Raw genomic sequence first — 19,374 nt, 5'->3', positions numbered from 1 at the left:
TTTGGATTAGTTTTATTGACTGTTACAAATACCACTTATCTTCTTTATTAAACATATTTATGAAAAATGCTTCATAATCATTTCCAATGTGAGTATGAAATGGATATTCTGTTGTGCCCTGTAGCACATTCCAGCTGTATTGATACGGTCAATAATGGTAGAACTGCTCCTCTTAGTTTATTTGCACGAAGGTTGATCTATCGTTCTTGCAGACAGTGGCGCAAGCTCCAATTGTTTTTTTTGTAGTGGTCACTGTGTCACCATTTGCCATTAACTTCCATTGATACAGATAAAATCAGTGTCAGGAAGGATAATGGGGTAGATTTTCCCGAAGCTGTCGGGAAGAAGGCGGGACTTCAGCTTTCAGGTTTTTGACCCGCCTACATCGACGTCCGGCCAATCCGCGCGATTTTCCCTTGGCCAATTAAGGGCCACCTGGCAACAGGTGACGTCACAGACTGCAATTTCATCTGTCAAGATTTCGTGACAGATGAAATATCAGCGTTTCACAGCTGTTTGAAGCTGCCAAACACTGACAGTCTGAATTCTAACACGAGTCCTTCTGTACAGACTCAGTTAGAACTCTCAGCAGCACTCAAAGCTGAAGGCTGTCACTTTTCACAGATCGCAGCCGTTCAGCTTTAAGTTCCGGCTGAGTGATGCGTTCCCAACGGCTACAAGAAGGAAGGCTGTGAAGGTAAGTACAGGTAAGTAAAAGTTCTTTACACACTTTAGACACACCAAACCTTTGCACTCATGCACCCATCACTCACCTGAGCACCGACATCCCGACCCCTCCAACTCCTTCAACCCAACGGCCCGCCTGCTCAACCTGGCGTGGTTTGGAGCCGTTGGGAATCCCACACGAAACCCCTCAAAATAGGGATTAGGCTAAAAACTGCCTGTTAACTACCTGTTCACAGGCAGTTAATTGGCACTAATCCCTTCCCGCCTGGTTTCAGCGGGTCCCAGTGCGGGGCAGGTACCCGCCGCCCCTGAAAGTTGCGTGGGGCGGGGTTTTGGGTGGGATGGTGTCGGGACCCCCAAATTCGTGATTTCCCCCCCCCCCCACACACCTGAAACCCCGCCCGACAGCTCGGGGAAAATCGGGGCCAATGTGCATAAAAAAGATTGTATATGGTCTATGAAAGGAATTGGGTTGATGGCTGAATGGCCTTCTCCCATTCCATGCATTCCTGTGTTATGCTCATCTGTATTCACACTAACTCGGTGTTGTAATACAGCTTCATTTGTGCAGTGATTTTTGCGGCAAACCCAAAATTTAGCCAAAAGGCAAAGCAGAGTTTTTCAACATCAGTGTCAAGACTGCTGACTGAGGGAAGACTGGGGACATCAAACACATGTAGGGTCAATTTGTTTCCATGCGTGAAGCTGACCTGATAATTCATGAGTGACAAAGCCATAAATGATTTATAGTTGGTTAGGGGAGAAATATTTTTCCTTTTCTTCTGAAGAATAAAACTCTTGCTGGCATATAGCCCCGCAGGTGCCAGCAGTCCTACTTTACCAATGTGGCAATTCTTCACGTGTTACCCAGACAGTGACTGCCAGCAGGTTATTTGACTGGAGGGCCCTCACAGCCAAGCACAATCCTGTCCACACACACACTTACGTTCCAGCAGGAGAGTAACAAGGAACAGGAACCATGCCTGATCTTTTGTAACCCAGATAGCACTCAGGCTCACTGTAGTCAGCTAACAACATACAGAGCAGAGAATTAAACCTGGGCCTTTCTGGCCTGTATTGACTCCAGACCAAACCAAGTGGTGCATTCACCCACTGAGCCATCAGGGTAGAAAATGGAGATATTTATCAGATTACATCACTGACCATGATATTTAAAATACTTAGAATTCAACTGAACAATAAATTAATTTTAATGAATATTGTTGATTTTGTATTGTGGCCATGCCTTCAACTGCCTAGGCCCTAAGCTCTGGAATTCCCTCCCTAAAACTCTTCACATCTTTACCTCTCTTTACCTTTAAGATGCTCCTTAAAACCTACCTCTGCCCCAATATCTCCTCATGTGGCTCGGTGTCAAATTTTGTTTGATAACGCTCCTATGAAAGTGCCTTGGGATGTTTTACTACATTAAAGGTGTTCTATAACTGCAAGTTGTGTTAGTAGCTTGAAAACATTAAGTAAAGCTAATGTGGTGTTACTTTATTTCTTGAAATAAGATTTTTTCCCCCCACTGGTGTTTCAGCACAAGAGTGCAATAAAGTCATCTCAATCATCCGACCAGTGGGAGATCTCCCAAAGGAAGAATCATGTAATTATAGATTAGTCTGAGAGGTTTTGATGCCAGTATTTTTATATATTTGTTTGTGTGTTCTTCTTTCAATGACTATTTTCATTTTCTTACCTTGTAACCACCACAAGTCAAACCTGCATTTCTTTTGGCCAGAACACATTTCATGCGTAGAAAGAAGGAGCGCTCAATTTCATATTCTGAAAAGGAACATCAAACAATATTATTATACCAGGACTTTGGTAACCTAAGAAATCATGGTATGTTATTGTACAAGATGTAAGACTATTGTAACCCAGTAAAAAAAAATCATAGTGTGTTTTAATATAATATTTATTATTATTTGTTCTTGGGATGTGGGCGATGCTGGCATGGCCAGATTTATTGCCCATCCTTAGTTGTCCTGAGAAGTGGTGGTGGGCCTTCTTCTTGAAATATGTATAAGAAAAATGTCATTGTACAAGATATACAGACCTGTGTTGCTCAGGGATTACATTCCAGTATATAACAATTTTAGGAGTAACACTTGGGCACATTTTTTGATATTGTAAAACACACTCTGATTTACTGGGTTCTAACTGACCTGTATATATCTATAAATAGATTATATATATTTAAAATTAAAATGTTAGAACGCGATCGATCAGTATGTAGCTGGGGGGTTTAGGAATCCATGCTGGCGGGTAATAGGATGGGCACATGTCGTGGTGAAGGGTGGGAATGCGGTGGGTGCTGGGCATTGTAGGTGGTGAAGGGTGGGAATGCGGTAGGTGCTGGGCATTGTACGTGGTGAAGGCTGGGAATGCGGTGGGTGCTGGGCATTGTACGTGGGGAAGGGTGGGAATGCGGTGGGTGCTGGGCATTGTACGTGGTGGGTGGGAAGAGGACTGATGCGTATGGACAACTTGTCATTTTATTGTGAGGCCATTACAGTGAACGGTAGAAGTGGGTAAAGTGGGGGAGATCGTACCCAGAGCTGAGCATTTTCAGAGACCTGACAAGGTGCATCTTGGTGGAAGAGGGGAGAAAGTTGTTGGAAGTAAGTTTTATGCGTGCGTTGTTTTTTGAATAATTTAATTTTTTATATATTTTATATATTTTAATGTGTTAGATTTTATTTGTAGGAATTTAAGGAAGGGGTGGGTTAGACCAATATGATCACTGACATGATTTGGAAACAATTTTGTGAGTGTTGTGCTCAAATCAAAAATCAATCAAATCAAATCAACTTTTATTGTCATTGTTAGTGCACAAGTGCAGTACAACGAAATATAGGCTTGCGGCTCCCAAGAGTGTACATTTGGATTAAGACATTTAAACATTCAACATACATTTGGCTTGTAGTATATTAACATAAATATGACCATAATAAAGTGCATTGGCAGATGTGCAGGCTTTAGAGTTTATTTGTGGAGTTCAGTAGGATGACAGCCCTGGGAAAGAAGCTGTTCCTAAATCTGGTCATACGGGTGCGAATGCATCTGTAGCGTCTCCCAGATGGTAGGAGGGCGAACAGACTGTGGCTGGGGTGGGTAGGGTCTTTGATGATCGACCGTGACCTCCGTAGACAGCGTTTCTGGTATATGTGCTCTATGGTCGGTAGCCGGGTCAAAGACTGTGAAGTAGCTGTTAAAGTATTTTAATTGGAGCTTTCTGAACACTTTCCCAATCCCATTTTACGATAACAAAGCACAAAACACACATGCAAAATTGTTGCAATTTTGTACTGATAAAATGGGTTACTTATGTCCAAGTCAGTCGATCTAATAATGATCCAGATAGCTGGTGAAATTATATTTCAAACCTTTCTGTTGTTTTGGGGTATTTTCTAACTTTCTTGCTCTAGACAATTTCAGCTGCCGTATCTTAGATCACCCTCTTGATCCAAATTGCCACACTTTTGACAGTGTCTATCCTTGCCTTGAGATATAGATAATGATTACAGGAACAAGCCTGAGAAACAAATAGGAAACCCTGTCTGGTAATTGCTTTCAGCTACTTATCCTGTTCCTCCATAAGCTCTTTCTTCGGTCTTTGAGAGTGGTACAGCATCACATTTTAAGTTAAAATACCAAACAACTAAAAATGTAGAAGCAAATAAATTGACATTCATATAATATAGTTATATATTTATAATGGGCATCCGTCCACCTCGCTCCTTGAGTACTAATAATATGGTTAAATTATGAAGACAGGTTGCATAAACTTGGCTTGTTTTCCTTTGAGTTTAGAAGGCTGGGGGGTTTAAAATTATAAAAGGATTTAATAGGGTAAATATAAAATAAACATTTTTTTCTGGTGGGGGAATCCAGTACAAGGGGCATAATCTTAAAATGAGAGATAGGCCAGATAATGTAAATCTGGGACTCTCATAAAAGACTGTGGCCTAGAAATTGAGTGGGGTTAGCGCCCATTTTGAGGCGCTAGAGGGCCCAGCGCCGCAAGTACAGCCGATTGAGAAATTCACTTGGGCGCTGCCATCGGCGTTAGCCGGTTGCACTGCGCCGGCACCGATGACGTCATCGGTGTGCGCAGCGTCCCGGTTGCCGTGGCAACGCGCCTGAACGCCGAAATTGAGTTGCGGCCGCCTCGCCCGTGGCAGCCGCAACCAACGATTTTTCAAAAGTTCGCTACAGGTCTTAGCGCCGGCGCATTAAGGCCGCGCGGCAGCCGGCCGCTTTCCCGGCGGCCGCCTGCCCGCACCTCCCTCCCCAGACTCCTCCAACACCCCCCCGCGGCACAAATGCGTGTGGGCCGCGAGCCCGGCACTTCTCTGAGGTGCCGGGCTCATTTTTCTCCACAGATCAATGGCCAGCGGTCGGGTGCAGGCAGCTCCTCCTTAACGGAAGGAGGAGGCCTGCACTTCCCCAGCCTGCCGCACCGCATCGGGTGCCGCAGCGGCGGATTAGCGCCGCAATGCGGCAGTCAGCGCCCATTGCGAGGCGCTGACACCCTCCAGTAGCGCCGGCAGCCGTCTGGGCGCGGCGCTACTGAATTTTTGGCGCGCGCAGGGGGACTTAGCGCCGGCGCTAAATTTCCGGCGCTAAAGCCCTGGTGCGGCGCCAACTCAATTTCTAGGCCTGTGGCTGCTGGGTGAATTGAAATGTTGGAGACTGAGATCAATAGATTTTTGTTAGATAAAGGGTATCAAGGGATATTGAGCAAAGGCAGGTAAATGGAGTTAAGGTACAGATCGGCCATGATCTAATAGAATGACAGAACAGGTTTGAGGGGCTGAATGGCCTAATCTAATTCCTATGTTCCTAAAAGGATTCCAACTCTATGAACTGATCTAACCCTTGATAAATAACGTTTAAATAAACAGTGTTTCTTTACTTTGAATTTCTTGTGACTGTGGGAGTCTAATTTATCTAAGCTGTTTCCTGGAAAATCAAAATGTTTTTTCTTTTCTCTCTTTCAAGAATTTCAAACTAATTGGTTCCTTTCCTGAGATTTTCAAACTAACTCCCAATTCAGACCAAATAGGTCCTCTTATATACCGGAAAAAGGTGATTGGGACTTGGGATTTTGAATATCCCACCAAACAAAGAACATTTGCACAAACACTTTTCAATCCCAATAATAACCATTTTATTCATCGGTTTTCAGATTGTGTCTGTCCCCCAGGTAACAGTGTTGGATTTTAGTTACCTGGAGTTGGTGTGACTGAACTATTAGCACAAAGTGTTTACCTCAGCAAAGAATCTTGCAACAAAATCACTGTTATAAAATGCCATCGGGTGGCTATCTGCATAAACACAATACGATGTTCTATACCAGCTTCAAAACTGATCACAGTTTATTGTTCCCTTGTGTTGAGCTACACATTTCATGCCTCAGTGATCATAAATATGGCAAGAAAATCAAAAGTCCCAATTTATAGGCACTGAATCCAAACTATGCCCCTGACTGTTGCTTTCACTGAAATATAACCAAGATAATGTTCTGGCAGCAGCACTGGCTCCAATGTAGCATAAGCAGATGAAATGTCCGACAAGCCAATGTATAAATGTGCACACAATGCAGCATGTATGTGTCTGGGCATGTGTAGTAGACTTCTGAGGAGTTTTTTTTTATAAAGAGGAAATTAGTACACCCTGTTCAACCTGGCTGGCACTACTGAGCTGCATTGAATAATGACAGCCTCAGTAGTCAGGGCTTCTGCCAGATACAACAGCAGTTCGAGAGCTTGGAATTGCACAGAGCTAAGAGGTTGTTGTTATTTTGTGCATAACTGAACCGTTTTTTTCCCCTCTTCTCTCCCGATTTGTGCTGGGGCTGCAGTTTCATCAATACCGGCAGCTCTCCAGCATCTCGGCCAGGAGATTATTTTTCATGCGAAAATGCCAGCAGGTCATTAAACCAGGGAGGCCACCTCAGTCGAGCTTCATCCTGTTCTTGCCTGAAGTCCAGGCAATTGCAGTTCCAGCAGGAATTCGTGGAATGGGAACCCTGGCGGATTTTTTTTCATCTGCCCAGCCCAGGAGAATTGTCGCCAAATATAAAAGTTTCCAACTGCTGCCCACTCCACACAGGCTGGCAATCAGCCCCCGAAAGCCTTCAATTTTGTGTGTCAGTTGGTAGCACACTCGCCTCTGAGTCAGAAGGTTGTGGGTTCAAATCCCACTCCAGGGATGAGAGTACAAAAATCTAGGCTGACACTCCAGTGCGGTGCTGAGGGAGTGTTGCACTGTCGGAGGTGCCGTCTTTCAGATGAGACGTTAAACCGAGGCCCCGTCTGCCCTCTCAGGCGGACATAAAAGATCCTATGACACTATTTCAAAGAAGAGCAGGGGAGTTATCCCTGGTGTCCTGGCCAATATTTATCCCTCAATCAACATAACAAAAACAGATTATCTGGTCATTATCACATGGCTGTTTGTGGGAGCTTGCTGTGTGCAAATTGGCTGCCACGTTTCCTACATTACAACAGTCACTACACTTCAAAATGTACTTAATTGGCTGTAAAGCACTTTGGGACGTCCACTGGTTGTGAAAGGCGCTACGTATATAAATGCAAGTCTTTCTTTCTTTCTAATTACTACAGTGGACAGTGCTGTCACTCACTAGGCCAAAGCAGAGCTGAACTTTTTTTAATGAAGCTCTTTCTTATGTACAAATGTAGAAGATATAAATGTTAGCTATCAGCATACATATTAATAATTGTGTCATAATCTTAACTTGTCGTTTCTCTTTTTAGGTACTGATGAACCTGCTGTGTTTTCCCAGCACTTTCTGTTTGTACCTTGGAGCAGATTTTCAACTCGCCGCCTAGGCGTAAGACTGGCATTGTGGGTCTACCACCGGTTATAGAAACCGTCTGATTTTCATTTCCGGTGGCAAGTTGAAAATCTACCCCATTGATTTTCGCTCTAATTTCTTTTTCCGTGTGCGGTCCCTTTACCTGGCTGCACGGCCCATTCAAATTCCCGTGCATGTGTGGTTTCTTCCATTTAAAAGCCAGTGAGCTGCCTGCGAGGGATCACCAGACCGCCGCGCAGCTTAGTGAGAAAGTTGCTCTGGATACATCAGATAATACCCGCTAGATACCAATTTTTCACAGCATTATTTTCCAGTTGAAGGAGATCCACACCCCTTTTTAATGCAAACATAATTTATTTTAATGTTCTGCAATTATTACTAGTATGCTCTGAAGTAATTTAACTAGTAATATTGCACTTTTCCACCATTGGGAAGGTGTCATTGCTCTTATTCATGCAAAGTATTCTGGGAAAAATAACAACAGCATCATTGGTGATAGTTTGTTCCAAAAATGTCTGGTTGATAACTAAATAGTTGCTATTATTATTATATACTTTTGTGAGCCAGAATTCTTGTAAAAGTAGATCACAGTGATATCATTGTTCCCCAAGTACAATGTAGTTGACTCTTAACTGCCCTCTGAAATGGCCCAGCAAGTCACTCAGTTGTATAAGGTGGCTCAAGGACAATTATGGATGGGCAATAAATGCTGGCCTTGCCAGTGATGCCCACATCCCATGAATGAATAAATAAATAATAAAACACTACACAAAGGAGTAGCAATGGCAACTTGGCAGTGGAAAATAAATGCTGTGTTACAAAGTTGGATTTCTCTTCAACACATAAGGAGGATGATTTACTTTGTATGTCCAGTGAGCTTGTCCTTTATAATTGGGCTTACAATTTTATTGCACAAAGTTCATGCTTTGGATTTTTTTGTCAAAAGTTAGTTATATAAATAGGATTTTTCTTAAGTTTGCAAGACGATAAATGCCTACATAATATAAGCAAAGCATTAATAAGACAAACTTATGCTGTACATGATTTGAGGAAAACAGGATTGATGCCCTTAAGGGGAAGCTAGATAAGTATACGAGGAAGAAAGGAGTAGAAGGCTATGCAGATAGGGTTAGACGAAGTAGGCTTGTGTGGAGCATAAACACCAGCATGGACCAGTTGGGCCAAATGGCCCATTTCTATGCTGTACATTCTATATGATTTCATACAATGTGTCCCTGACCCAAATAACTTATGGTCTGGTTACTTGGCTCATTCATATAAAAATGGTGTCCATCTATATTCTGTATTACATAAATTGTGCCAAGTTGCAGATGCACTATGAAAATCTTTTTCCAGTGCTCCTCTCATGCATAGGCACCAACTTGCAGGGAGCAATACAACTCAATCCTTTTGCTTTACTGGGGACAGGAGACATCTGTTTTTGTGTGAACTGTGCCTGTTGCTCAGTTGGTAGCATTCTCGCCACTGAGCCAGAAGGTTGTGGGTTCAAGTCCCACTCCAGAGACTTGAGTACATAAATCTAGGCCGACACTTCAGTGCAGTGCTGAGGGGGTGCTGCACTGTCGGCGGTGCCGTCCTTCAGCTGAGACCTTAAATCGAGGCTCCGTCTGTTCTCCCAGGTGGACCTTAAAGATCCCATGGCACTATTTCGAAGAAGAGCAGGGGAGTTATCCCCGGTGTCCAATATTTATCCTTCAATCGACATCACTAAAAACTGTTTATTTGGTCATTATCATATGCTGTTTGTGGGACCTTGCTGTGCACAAATTGGCTGCTGTGTTTCCTACATTATAACAGTGACTAGACTGCAAAAATACTTCACTGTCTGTAAAGCGCTTTGGGATGTCCTGAAAGTAGCTATATAAATGCAAGTCTTTCTTTAAGTTTATCTGAGAGTCCCTACTCCTGAATAGCCCCGGTTCCAATCCAACCTTGGATTGGTCTCTTGCACATCAGTCGTCACCCTCCTTTTTAAAAAAAAGTTATCCAACTTACCACTAGTTGCAGCTTATATGGGTTTGTTGCTTAGTATTGTGCCAAAACCGCCACAAAGCTACTATTTTAATGTTTCAATACAACAGTAAGACAAGGTATGTTTAATCTCTTTGGTCATCTTGTTTTCCCTCTGCTAAAATACTGCTTAGTTTTAAAGCCACATCTACATTAAACAGCAAATTTCACGAGGGCTTGTTTAACTCAACTGTTTTTATGGTGAGCGATGGGGCAGCAGTAAAAACTTTAAATTAGGCCCACATTAATGTACCAAAATTAAAATACTGGAATGAGAAGGAACAGATGTTTATTGTTTGTGCCCCCTTTAAAGGGGACACTTGTTAATTTGATTGGTTCCAATTGGCACCAAAAAAAGGGAGAAGGAACAGGTGCTGGAGATTGACTCTATTCACTGACCAAATGTGTTAACTGTTTTTGGCATTTTTCCTGTTTAGAATCCAATTGGCGTCTTGTTACTCAAGTGCCCAGGTCAACTTGACCCAATTCTCCTTTTCTCTCTCTCCCTCTCACCCATTTCCACAAGTATCCTTCCCTTCGTCTGAAGGAACTAAGTGAGAGAAAAAAATAAAAGTCACTGCTGGGTTAGAATCAGGAACAACAAGACCTGTGCTGGCTGCTGAGTAGGAATCTGACTAGTACCTCACCTAACCACTACTGCAAATGTAAGGAACACCATGACCTGAATTGTAATGTGTGAAATGACTAAGTAACTTTGGCTTGAACTGTGCTGCTGTTCCAATCCAGAGGATTAAAAAAATCAGGGTTTATATTTATGTGCAATGATCATGCATTTTTTTTGATCAGACCAACTTGCCTGAATGCACATCTGAGGTGTTCTCTGTGCGCTATGAATACGCAGTACTCATCAGTCTTGCTCCTACAATGTTTTTCACAAGCTGACACTTATTACCACACACACACCTTCACCAGGTGCTGTGTGATGTACTATTAAACCATAGAGATTAAAAGGCCCCAGATTTCACTACTGGTCTGTACTGAGTTAGTTGATGGCAGCACTGGACCATTAGACTAGGGAATGAGAAAAAAAAATCAACTAGGATTCCAATGCTGAGCAGATCATAAAAAAAACAGGGCAAACACAAGAGTATATAAGAAAGCTAAAGAAAGGGAGATTAGAAAAGATGAGAAGGAATAAGAGAGAAAGTTTGTAGAACCACATACTGCAATAAAAAGGTATTTTATAGGCACATCAGCAGTAAGAATATGGACAAAGTAAGGTAGGGCCACTAATAGATGAAGGAGACAAGCTTGGAGAATGAGGGAATGACATGCATGATAAGTAAGTACTTTCCTCAGTTTTCACAGAGGAAGTGGATATTGGGATTGTAGAACTGTTAGTAGAGATTATTATTCAAGGAGAAATCGTACTCTTGGAGTACCATTTAAGGTAGACAAATCATTAGGACTTGATATTCAAGGATCCTGAGGGAATCTAGGGAAGGAAAATTATTCCAGAAGACTAGAGAGTGACAAATCTGACAACCCTCTTCAAAAAAGGACACCGGAATAAGCCAGGAAATTATAAGCCAGTTGGTCTTGCTTCAGTCATTGGTTAACTAACAGGACAGCAACATGAGCTAATCCAGGCCAGTTAGTACAGATTTATAAAAGGCCAGTCGTGCTTGGCCAACCTTATAGAATTCTTCAAGGAAAAAACGGAGCGGATAGATAAGGATTTTTATGTAGATTTTCTTGGATTGGAAATGTGTGGTGAGCACAATTCTGCAGGTGTCTGTGTTGAGGATGCTCTTATATTTACTATATGTAGAAATTAGATGGACATGGGAATATGCTGATGACATCAAATTGAAGTGCATGGCAAATTGTGACGAGGCTTGTGAAAGATTTCTCACCCGATAAGCTAAGATGCCATTCATATATTTTACTTGTACCAGAAAAAAAAAGTTCACCCATGTCAAATCTATTTGCAAAGTTGTTTATACTTTTGAAAGAATGTGCACTGAAAGTAGTTTGATTCAGTGTTATGTCTGATGTCAGACAGAGGTCAAAGCTGTTCTAATTAATAGCCAGTCGGGCTACTTAGTCCTCCTATTTAGTGACTTGCACAAAAGTGTAATTTTCTGAATCTAATTTAAAATTTTAAATCGCTGAGTTATGTGAGCAATTCTTATGATTATTGGAGGATGGATGAATGTAAGTAGCAATTATTTTTCAAGTTCCAAGTTTAGTTGTGGCGGCATTAATTAATGTTACTTTATAAATTGCTGCTAGATAAAGAAAATGTAATCTGGAGTGGCCCGGTTGTCTTTTTTTGCCTACCTCACACAGGGAGCAGCATATCCATTAACTCCAGGCCCCAATGAACAAGAGGACGAAAAATTAGAAGTGTCTTTTAATACTGGGGTTAAAAGTGTAATGCAGAAACCAGACTGCTACTTTCTCTGGGCTGCTCTTGTATGTCTGCTCACAGCCAGTTGGTTAGACTGGCATTGGCAGAGATCTGAGAACCAGTTGATTGCCAGCTCACTTGGCCAGAGACTGATGCGTGACATGGACAGAGGGCTGGAAAATTTGAAAAAGGGAAAAGTATATATTTTTTTGAACTATGAAAAGAGAAAATGCTGGGCAGCTGAATCAGCATCTAAAAGAGAAAAGGCAGGTTAAGGTAATAGGTGGAATGCTTCATTCGGGTTCTATCGGCAGTTGTTCTCTTTCAATCTCTCTTTTTTGCTTTTACATGAAGAAATATTTGTTTAAACTGCGAGTCCTGATGATGTAATGGAGCTACAGTGGTTGGCAGTGGATGGGAGAAGGATTGTCACTAGTAGACACCAATATTACAACAGGCAGCTTCAGCAGTTTGTATTGCAAGCTGCGTAACTCTCTCAATGTAGGAGCCTATAACATGTCTAAATTAGTTCCCTTAAATGATGTCATCAGTGCCTTTGCAAAAATATTCAGAAACAGACAAATATAGGATTAAGATGAGACTGTCGATTCCTAAAATATATTGGTTCAAAAATAAGTTTTTTATTCGTTCATGGGATGTGGGCGTCGCTGGCAAGGCCAGCATTTATTGCCCATCCCTAGTTGCCCTTGAGAAAGTGGTGGTGAGCTGCCTTCTTGAACTGCTGCAGTCCATGTGGTGAAGGTACTCCCACAATGCTGTTAGGTAGGGAGTTCCAGGATTTTGACCCAGTGACGATGAAGGAACGGCGATATACTTCCAAGTCAGGATGGTGTGTGACTTGGAGGGGAACTTGCAGGTGGGGGTGTTCCCATGCGCCTGCTGCCCTTGTCCTTCTAGGTGGAAGAGGTCACTGGTTTGGGAGGTGCTGCCAAAGAAGCCTTGGCGTGTTGCTGCAGTGCATCTTGTAGATGGTACACACTGCAGCCACGGGACGCTGATGGTGGCGGGAGTGGATGTTTAAGGTGGTGGATAGGGTGCCAATCAAGCGGGCTGCTTTGTCTTGGATGGTGTCGAGCTTCTTGAGTGTTGTTGGAGCTGCACTCATCCAGGCAAATGGAGAATATTCCATCACACTCCTGACTTGTGCCTTGTAGATGGTGGAAAGGCTTTGGGGAGTCAGGAAGTGAGACACTTGCTGCAGAATACCCAGCCTCTGACCTGCTCTTGTTGCCAAAGTATTTATGTGGCTGGTCCAGTTAAGTTTCTGGTCAATGTTGACCCCCAGGATATTGATGGTGGGGGATTCGGTGATGGTAATGCTGCTGAATGTCAAGGGGCAGTGGTTAGACACTCGCTTTTTGGAGATAGTCATTGCCTGGCACTTGTGTGGCGCGAATGTTACCTGCCGCTTATCAGCCCAAGCCTAAAGGTCTTGCTGCATGCGGGCATGGACTGCTTAATTATCTGAGGAGTTGCGAATGGAATTGAACAGTGTTCAGTTATCAGCGAACATCCCCACTTCTGACCTTATGAAGGAGGGAAGGTCATTGATGAAGCAACTGAAGATGGTTGAGCCTAGGACACTGCCCTGAGGAACTCCTGCAGCGATGTCCTGGGGCTGTGACGATTGACTTCCAACCACCACAACCATCTTCCTTTGTGCTAGGTATGACTCCAGCCATTGGAGATTTTTCCCCCTGATTCCCATTGACTTCAGTTTTACTAGGACTCCTTGATGCCACACTCGGTCAAATGCTGCCTTGATGTCAAGGCACCTCACCTCACCTCTGGAATTCAGCTCTTTTGTCCATGTTTGGGCCAAGGCTGTAATGAGATCTGGAGCTGAGTGGTCCTGGCGGAACGCAAACTGGGCATCAGTGAGCAGGCTATTGGTGAGTAAGTGCTGCTTGATGAAAGGTGTCATCGACAGTGCTATCACTTTGCTGATTGAGAGTAGACTGATGGAGCTGTAATTGGCTGGATTGGATTTGTCCTGTTTTTTGTGGACAGGACATACCTGGGCAGTTTTCCACATTGTAGGATAGATACCAGTGTTGTAGCTGTACTGTAACAGCTTGGCTAGAGGCGCGGCTAGTTCTGGAGCACAAGTCTTCAGCATGACAGCCGAGATATTGTTGGGGCCCATAGCCTTTGCTGTATCTAGTACGCTCAGCCGTTTCTTACTATCATGTGGAGTGAATCGAATTGGCTGAAGACTGGCTTCTGTGGTGGTGGGGAGGACCTCGGGAGGAGGCCGATAGGGATCATCCACTCGGCACTCCTGGCTGAAGATGGTTGCAAACACTTCAGCCTTGTCTTTTACACTCGCATGCTGGGCTCCACCATCATTGACGATGGGGATATTCATGGAGCCGCCTCCTCCCGTTAGTTGTTTAATGGTCCACCACCATTCATGACTGGATGTGGTAGGACTGCAGAGCTTTGATCTGATCCGTTGATTGTGGGATCGCTTAGCCATGTCTATAGCATGCTGCTTCCACTTTTTAGCATGCATGTAGTCCTGTGTTGCAGCTTCCCCAGGCTGGCACTGCATTTTTAGGTGCTCCTGGCGTGCTCTTCTATACTCATTGAACCAGGATTGGTCCCCTGGCTTGATGGTAATGGTAGAGTGAGGGATATGCCGGGCCATGAGGTTACAGATTGTGGTGGAATACAACTGTGTTGCTGCTGCTGATGCCCCACAGCGCCTCATGGATGCCCAGTTTTGAGCTGCTAAATCTGTTCTTAATCTATCCTATTTAGCATGCTGATAGTGCCACACAACACAACAGAGGGTGTTCTCAGTGTGAAGACGGGACTTCGTCTCCACAATGACTGTGCGGTGGTCACTGCTACCAATGTTATCATGGACAGATGCATCTGTGACAGGTAGATTGGTGAGGATGAGATCAAGTAGGTTTTTCCCTCGTGTTGGTTCTCTCACCACCTGTCGCAGGCCCAGACTGGCAGTTTTGTCCTTCAGGACTCGGCCAGCTCGATCAGTAGTGGTGCTACTAAGCCACTCTTGGTGATGGACATTGAAGTCCCCCACCCAGAGTACATTCTATGCCCTTGCTACTCTGTGCTTCTTCTAAGTGGTGTTCAACATGGAAGAAGTGCTTCTTCCAATGCATTCCTCTGGCTATCATTTCAAGCGAAACACTATGGCCCCGATTTTCGGGCAGCTGTCGGGCGGCTTTTCATGCGGCCGTGGTCCGAAAATCGCGGAAAAGGCGGGTCGGGACCCCCCCGCCTGATTCCCCGCCCCGTCCGACTTTCGGACTGCCGTTTTCACGCGCCCCGCTTCAGTCCCGCCCGCCGCTGGCGGAACTGCTCGTCGGAGCACTAACAAGCAATTATCTGCTTGTTGAAGTGGATTTTCCCATGCCGTTGCGACTTTGGGGCTTTCCCCACCTGAAACCCACCTGCGGAGAACCCCGCTGCTGAGAGCTGGCGTGAAAACAGCTGGCTTGCTTGCTTGCAGCAGCAGGTCGCTGAGGGCTGAAGAGATTTAAAGAGGCAGCATTTGCAGGCTGCAGGACCTTGTTGATCAAGGCTTGGGGGAACTATTTGAAGCCTTAGGAGCAGCTGCAGAAAGTTGGAGCCTCACACACTTCTTCAGTGTGAGCTCCTGGGAAGCCCCTCTCACCACCCTAACTCAGGACCTCCTCAACCGAGGCATCTGCTAGAAGCATGGGGGACCTTTGGCACCTTCCCTTCCTGGCATTAGAGGATCTCCAACAGCAGAGGTGGCAGCAGCAGAACCAGGAACAGCAGGATGATTACCAGGAGCACCAGGCTGCTGCTCACTCACCTGAAGCTGCACAGGCCAGAAGGGGCCAGCGCTTGGAAGTGGCTTGAGAGCACCTTGCTGCGCTTTAGGGGGCCAGTGGGACCCGTTTCTGCACTGGCAGTCCTACTCAGAAGGACTTCCATGAAGATCTGGTTTCTCTGTTCAACAGATGGCCAACGCTCCTCAAGAGATGTCATTCTCTTATGAGCACTCACCATGTTTTCCCTACCCTGGCGACTTATCTCCTCCATGGAGGTTGCCAACCTTTCCATGGTGCTGTGTTCATGCACCAATGACTCCACAAAGGCTCTGCTCATGGTCGCTATGGACTCCTCCATTCGCTCCACACTCGCAGCAACCCTGGAGACAAAACCTGCCAGAGACGCCTGCATCTGTGCATGGAGATCCATCACCTCTTCTCTTGCGGATGGACCCAGAGGCAGAGGGTCGAGATGCAGCGCAGCTGAGCTGAGCTGGCAGAGCCCTGCGCCCTCCGACGAGGACTCTCCACTGCTGTCCCTGGCTCCAGAATCTGCTGAGGCTTATTTGTCAGCTGTGAAACACCAGGTGACAACACTACTCTATGTCCCAAAGGTCCCCCCGAGGTGTGAGTGTCTGCGCTGGTGCTGGGTGCGCTTACTTCCACTGACGCTGCACCCTCAGAGGTTGGAGCTTCCTCTGAGGAGTCTGGCTGCACAGCCTCTTCCTCCTCCACAGTGAGGACGGGGGCTCTGGATGGTACTGTGGGGGAGTAAAGGAAGGAGTTAGAGATGTAATGCCAAGGTTCCTCTGGTGACTCCCAGCGAGTTGGCATCTGCTGACACCTGCATCCATGCAGCATTGGTCTCTGTGGGAGGCCTCTTCTTCCCTGACCTAGGGAAGAGGACCTCCCTGTGGGCCCTAACCCCATCCAATAATGCCTGCAGTGAAGCCTCGTCGAATTTGAAGGCAGCTCGGGGTCTGGCACTGGCCACAGCTGCTGCAGGCTCCTTATGCCATCCTGTATGGTTCATTTGGAAGCTTTCAGAGGATGCAGTGCTTGCCATGGACCATGAAAGCACCACGAATGATGACATCATACTGTGGGGATTTCTGACTCGATTTAGACAATTAGCAAGGCTTCCCACATGCTGGGAATTAATTGGCCAATTGAGGGAAAATTGCGTGGGGCTGGCTGACACTTTTTTATGTGTGTCAGAAACCCCACATTCGGGTAAATCCGACCATTTCCCACACAAGCCGAAAATCGGGGCCTATGTGTTTGCGATTTTCATTCCTATTTTCTTTCTCTCTGCCAACTACTGACCGAGCTGGCCGAGCCCTGAAGAACATAACTGCCAGTCTGGGCCTGCGACAGGTGGTGAGGAAACCAACACGGGGGGAAAAACCTACTTGACCTCATACTCGCCAGTCTACCTGTCGCAGATGCATCTGTCCATGATAGCACTGGTAGCAGTGACCACCGCACAGTCATTCATCAGCTGAGGGAGGGCGGTAGGTGGTAATCGGCAGGAGGTTTCCTTGCCCATGCTTGACCTGAAGCCATGCGACTTCATGGGGTCCAGTGTCAATGTTGAGGACTCCCAGGGCCACTCCTTCCTGACTGTATACCACTGTGCCGCCACCCCTGGTGAACATGAATTAAAAGCTGGTGGTTGAGATACTTGCTTCATTCCTCTGGCTATCATTTCAAGTGAACACTATGTGGTTGCGATTTTCTGTTTTTTTTCTCTCTGCCAAATCAGCCCTCAGGTTTGCACTTCTTCAGAACATGGGAACCGGAGTAGGCCATTCAGCCCCTCGAGCCTGCTCCACCATTTAAATAGACCATGGCTCATCTGCACCTGAACTTCATTTACCCGCATTAGTTCCATATCCCTTGGTACCCTTGCCCAACAAAAATCTATCGATCTCGGTCTTGAAAGCTCCATTTGTCCCAGCACCCACAGCCTTTTTGGGGGTGAGCATTCCAGATTTTCTACTAGACTTTGTGTGGAAAAAGTGCTTCCTGATTTCCCTCTTCTATGGCCTAGCTCTAATTATTCAGAAGAGCAGGATGCTCATTAATGTGAGGCATCTCAGTGCTAGAGGATGAAATGTTCTCCCACTCTTGAGGCTCACTATCAGCATCAGGCACTCCCAGGTCAGGTCAAGTGCAGGTTGATGCAGAAAGCTTCCTGGTTGGCATAATGTTTCTCGGTTTCTTGGCTGTGCCTCCTTTGGTTCATGAGCACATTAAAAAACCAAATCACCAAGAAATAAAAAGTTTGCAGGCTCGTACATCATTCGCAGCACAGTAAAATGACCGATTTTGGTGCCAACTGGTGCTAAGTCATGGGCAGTGGACTCTCATCCCATAAAACTGGGTCAAGACTATTCAAATCGTTTCACCTTGCAGCTGTCGAGAGAGAGTAGACTGTGTACCGTCAGTCTGGGCAGGATTTGAACCTCGGCCCCAGACTAGAGTTGAAAGAATGTTCTACCGCTCTGAAGTGCGGTACATGAATATGCTGGCCAAGTTCTGCCTTGCCATATCATTCATTTTTAACAGTGAAAATTTTCTCAGCTTACAAATGCCTGAAATACTGTAGCACACAATCTGCGTATATCTGTGAGAGGAAAGATTTGCATTTATATAGCATCTTATTATGTCTCTCAAATGTCCCAAAACCCTTCATGTACAATTAATTACTTTGAAGTGAAGTGGCTGTTGTTATGTCTGCAAACACAGCTACCATTTGGCACACAGCAAATTCCTACAAACAACAATGACCAGTTGATCCGTGGTTGAGGGAAAAATCTTGACCAGACCACAAAGAGAACACGCTGCTCTGCTTTGAATAGTACCACAAGATCTTTAACATCTGTCTGAATCAACCTTTGTTTACCATTGCAACCACAAGGCAGCAAGTCTAATAAGGCAGCACTTCCTCAGTATTACACTGGAGTGTCTGCCTAGATCATATACTCAAGTCTTGAAGTAGGCTTGAAGTCACAACTTTCTGACTCAGAGGCAAGAGTGCTACTGATTGAACCAAGGTGATTTACTTTGACAAGTAAGACCCCTGAAGGAAACTTGATTAACATTTTCCATATTGCTGTAAAAAGCGGGCCTACGGAGTTTCACGATGATGGATCAAAGTTCAGCAAGTAACAGGTCCTGGTAAAAGTTTGAATATGGTAGTAAAAGAGGAACACGGAGCTTTTGCTAATCTCTGGCTGTAGCTTCTTTGATTTCTCTCTTTTTAGCAGCATTTACAAAAAGTCTTGGCTAAATTGGCCAGAATTATGTGAGCAGCTGAAAACTGTATGTTGAACACTAACCTGTTTAGGTTACTGATTATAATTAAATGCAGTTTATAGTGTGTCAATCACCTTGCAGTAGATGAGGATGGAGAGGCTGGTGAGCTGCGAGGACCGCTGTCATCTCGTCGTGATCGGAGGGATGAATATACTCATAAATGCTGTTCCCAGTTAGCTCCACCTGGTAACGAAAACACGTCAGACCTTATAAAACGTGTATATCAAGACATTGCATGTGATGTCGACCAGCCTACCTGCTTTGTTTATAAAATAAAAATGGAAGCCGGGCGGATCGGCAGTTAAAATCGCCCAGGT

General features: G+C 44.9%; 1 protein-coding gene across 1 annotated transcript in view; it reads right to left on the bottom strand.

Annotated features, from left to right (window-relative positions):
* LOC147107814 (single-minded homolog 2-like) overlaps window positions 1-19,374 on the bottom strand; it is an 88,891-nt gene that overhangs the window by 38,151 nt on the left and 31,366 nt on the right. The window contains exons 4-5 of the mRNA XM_086007143.1: window positions 19,132-19,240; window positions 2,390-2,475 (exon numbers count right to left, since the gene is read on the bottom strand). Coding sequence (XP_085863269.1) covers window positions 2,390-2,475; window positions 19,132-19,240 — 195 coding nt within the window. The remainder of the gene's footprint in view (window positions 1-2,389; window positions 2,476-19,131; window positions 19,241-19,374) is intronic.

Source organism: Somniosus microcephalus, chromosome 14 (genome assembly GCF_052327205.1).
Source record: "Somniosus microcephalus isolate GS21.2 chromosome 14, FLI_Smic_1.0, whole genome shotgun sequence".
Lineage (NCBI taxonomy): Eukaryota > Metazoa > Chordata > Chondrichthyes > Squaliformes > Somniosidae > Somniosus > Somniosus microcephalus.
The sequence above is the reverse complement of the archived record's forward strand: the minus strand, read 5'-3'. Positions and strand labels throughout refer to the sequence as shown.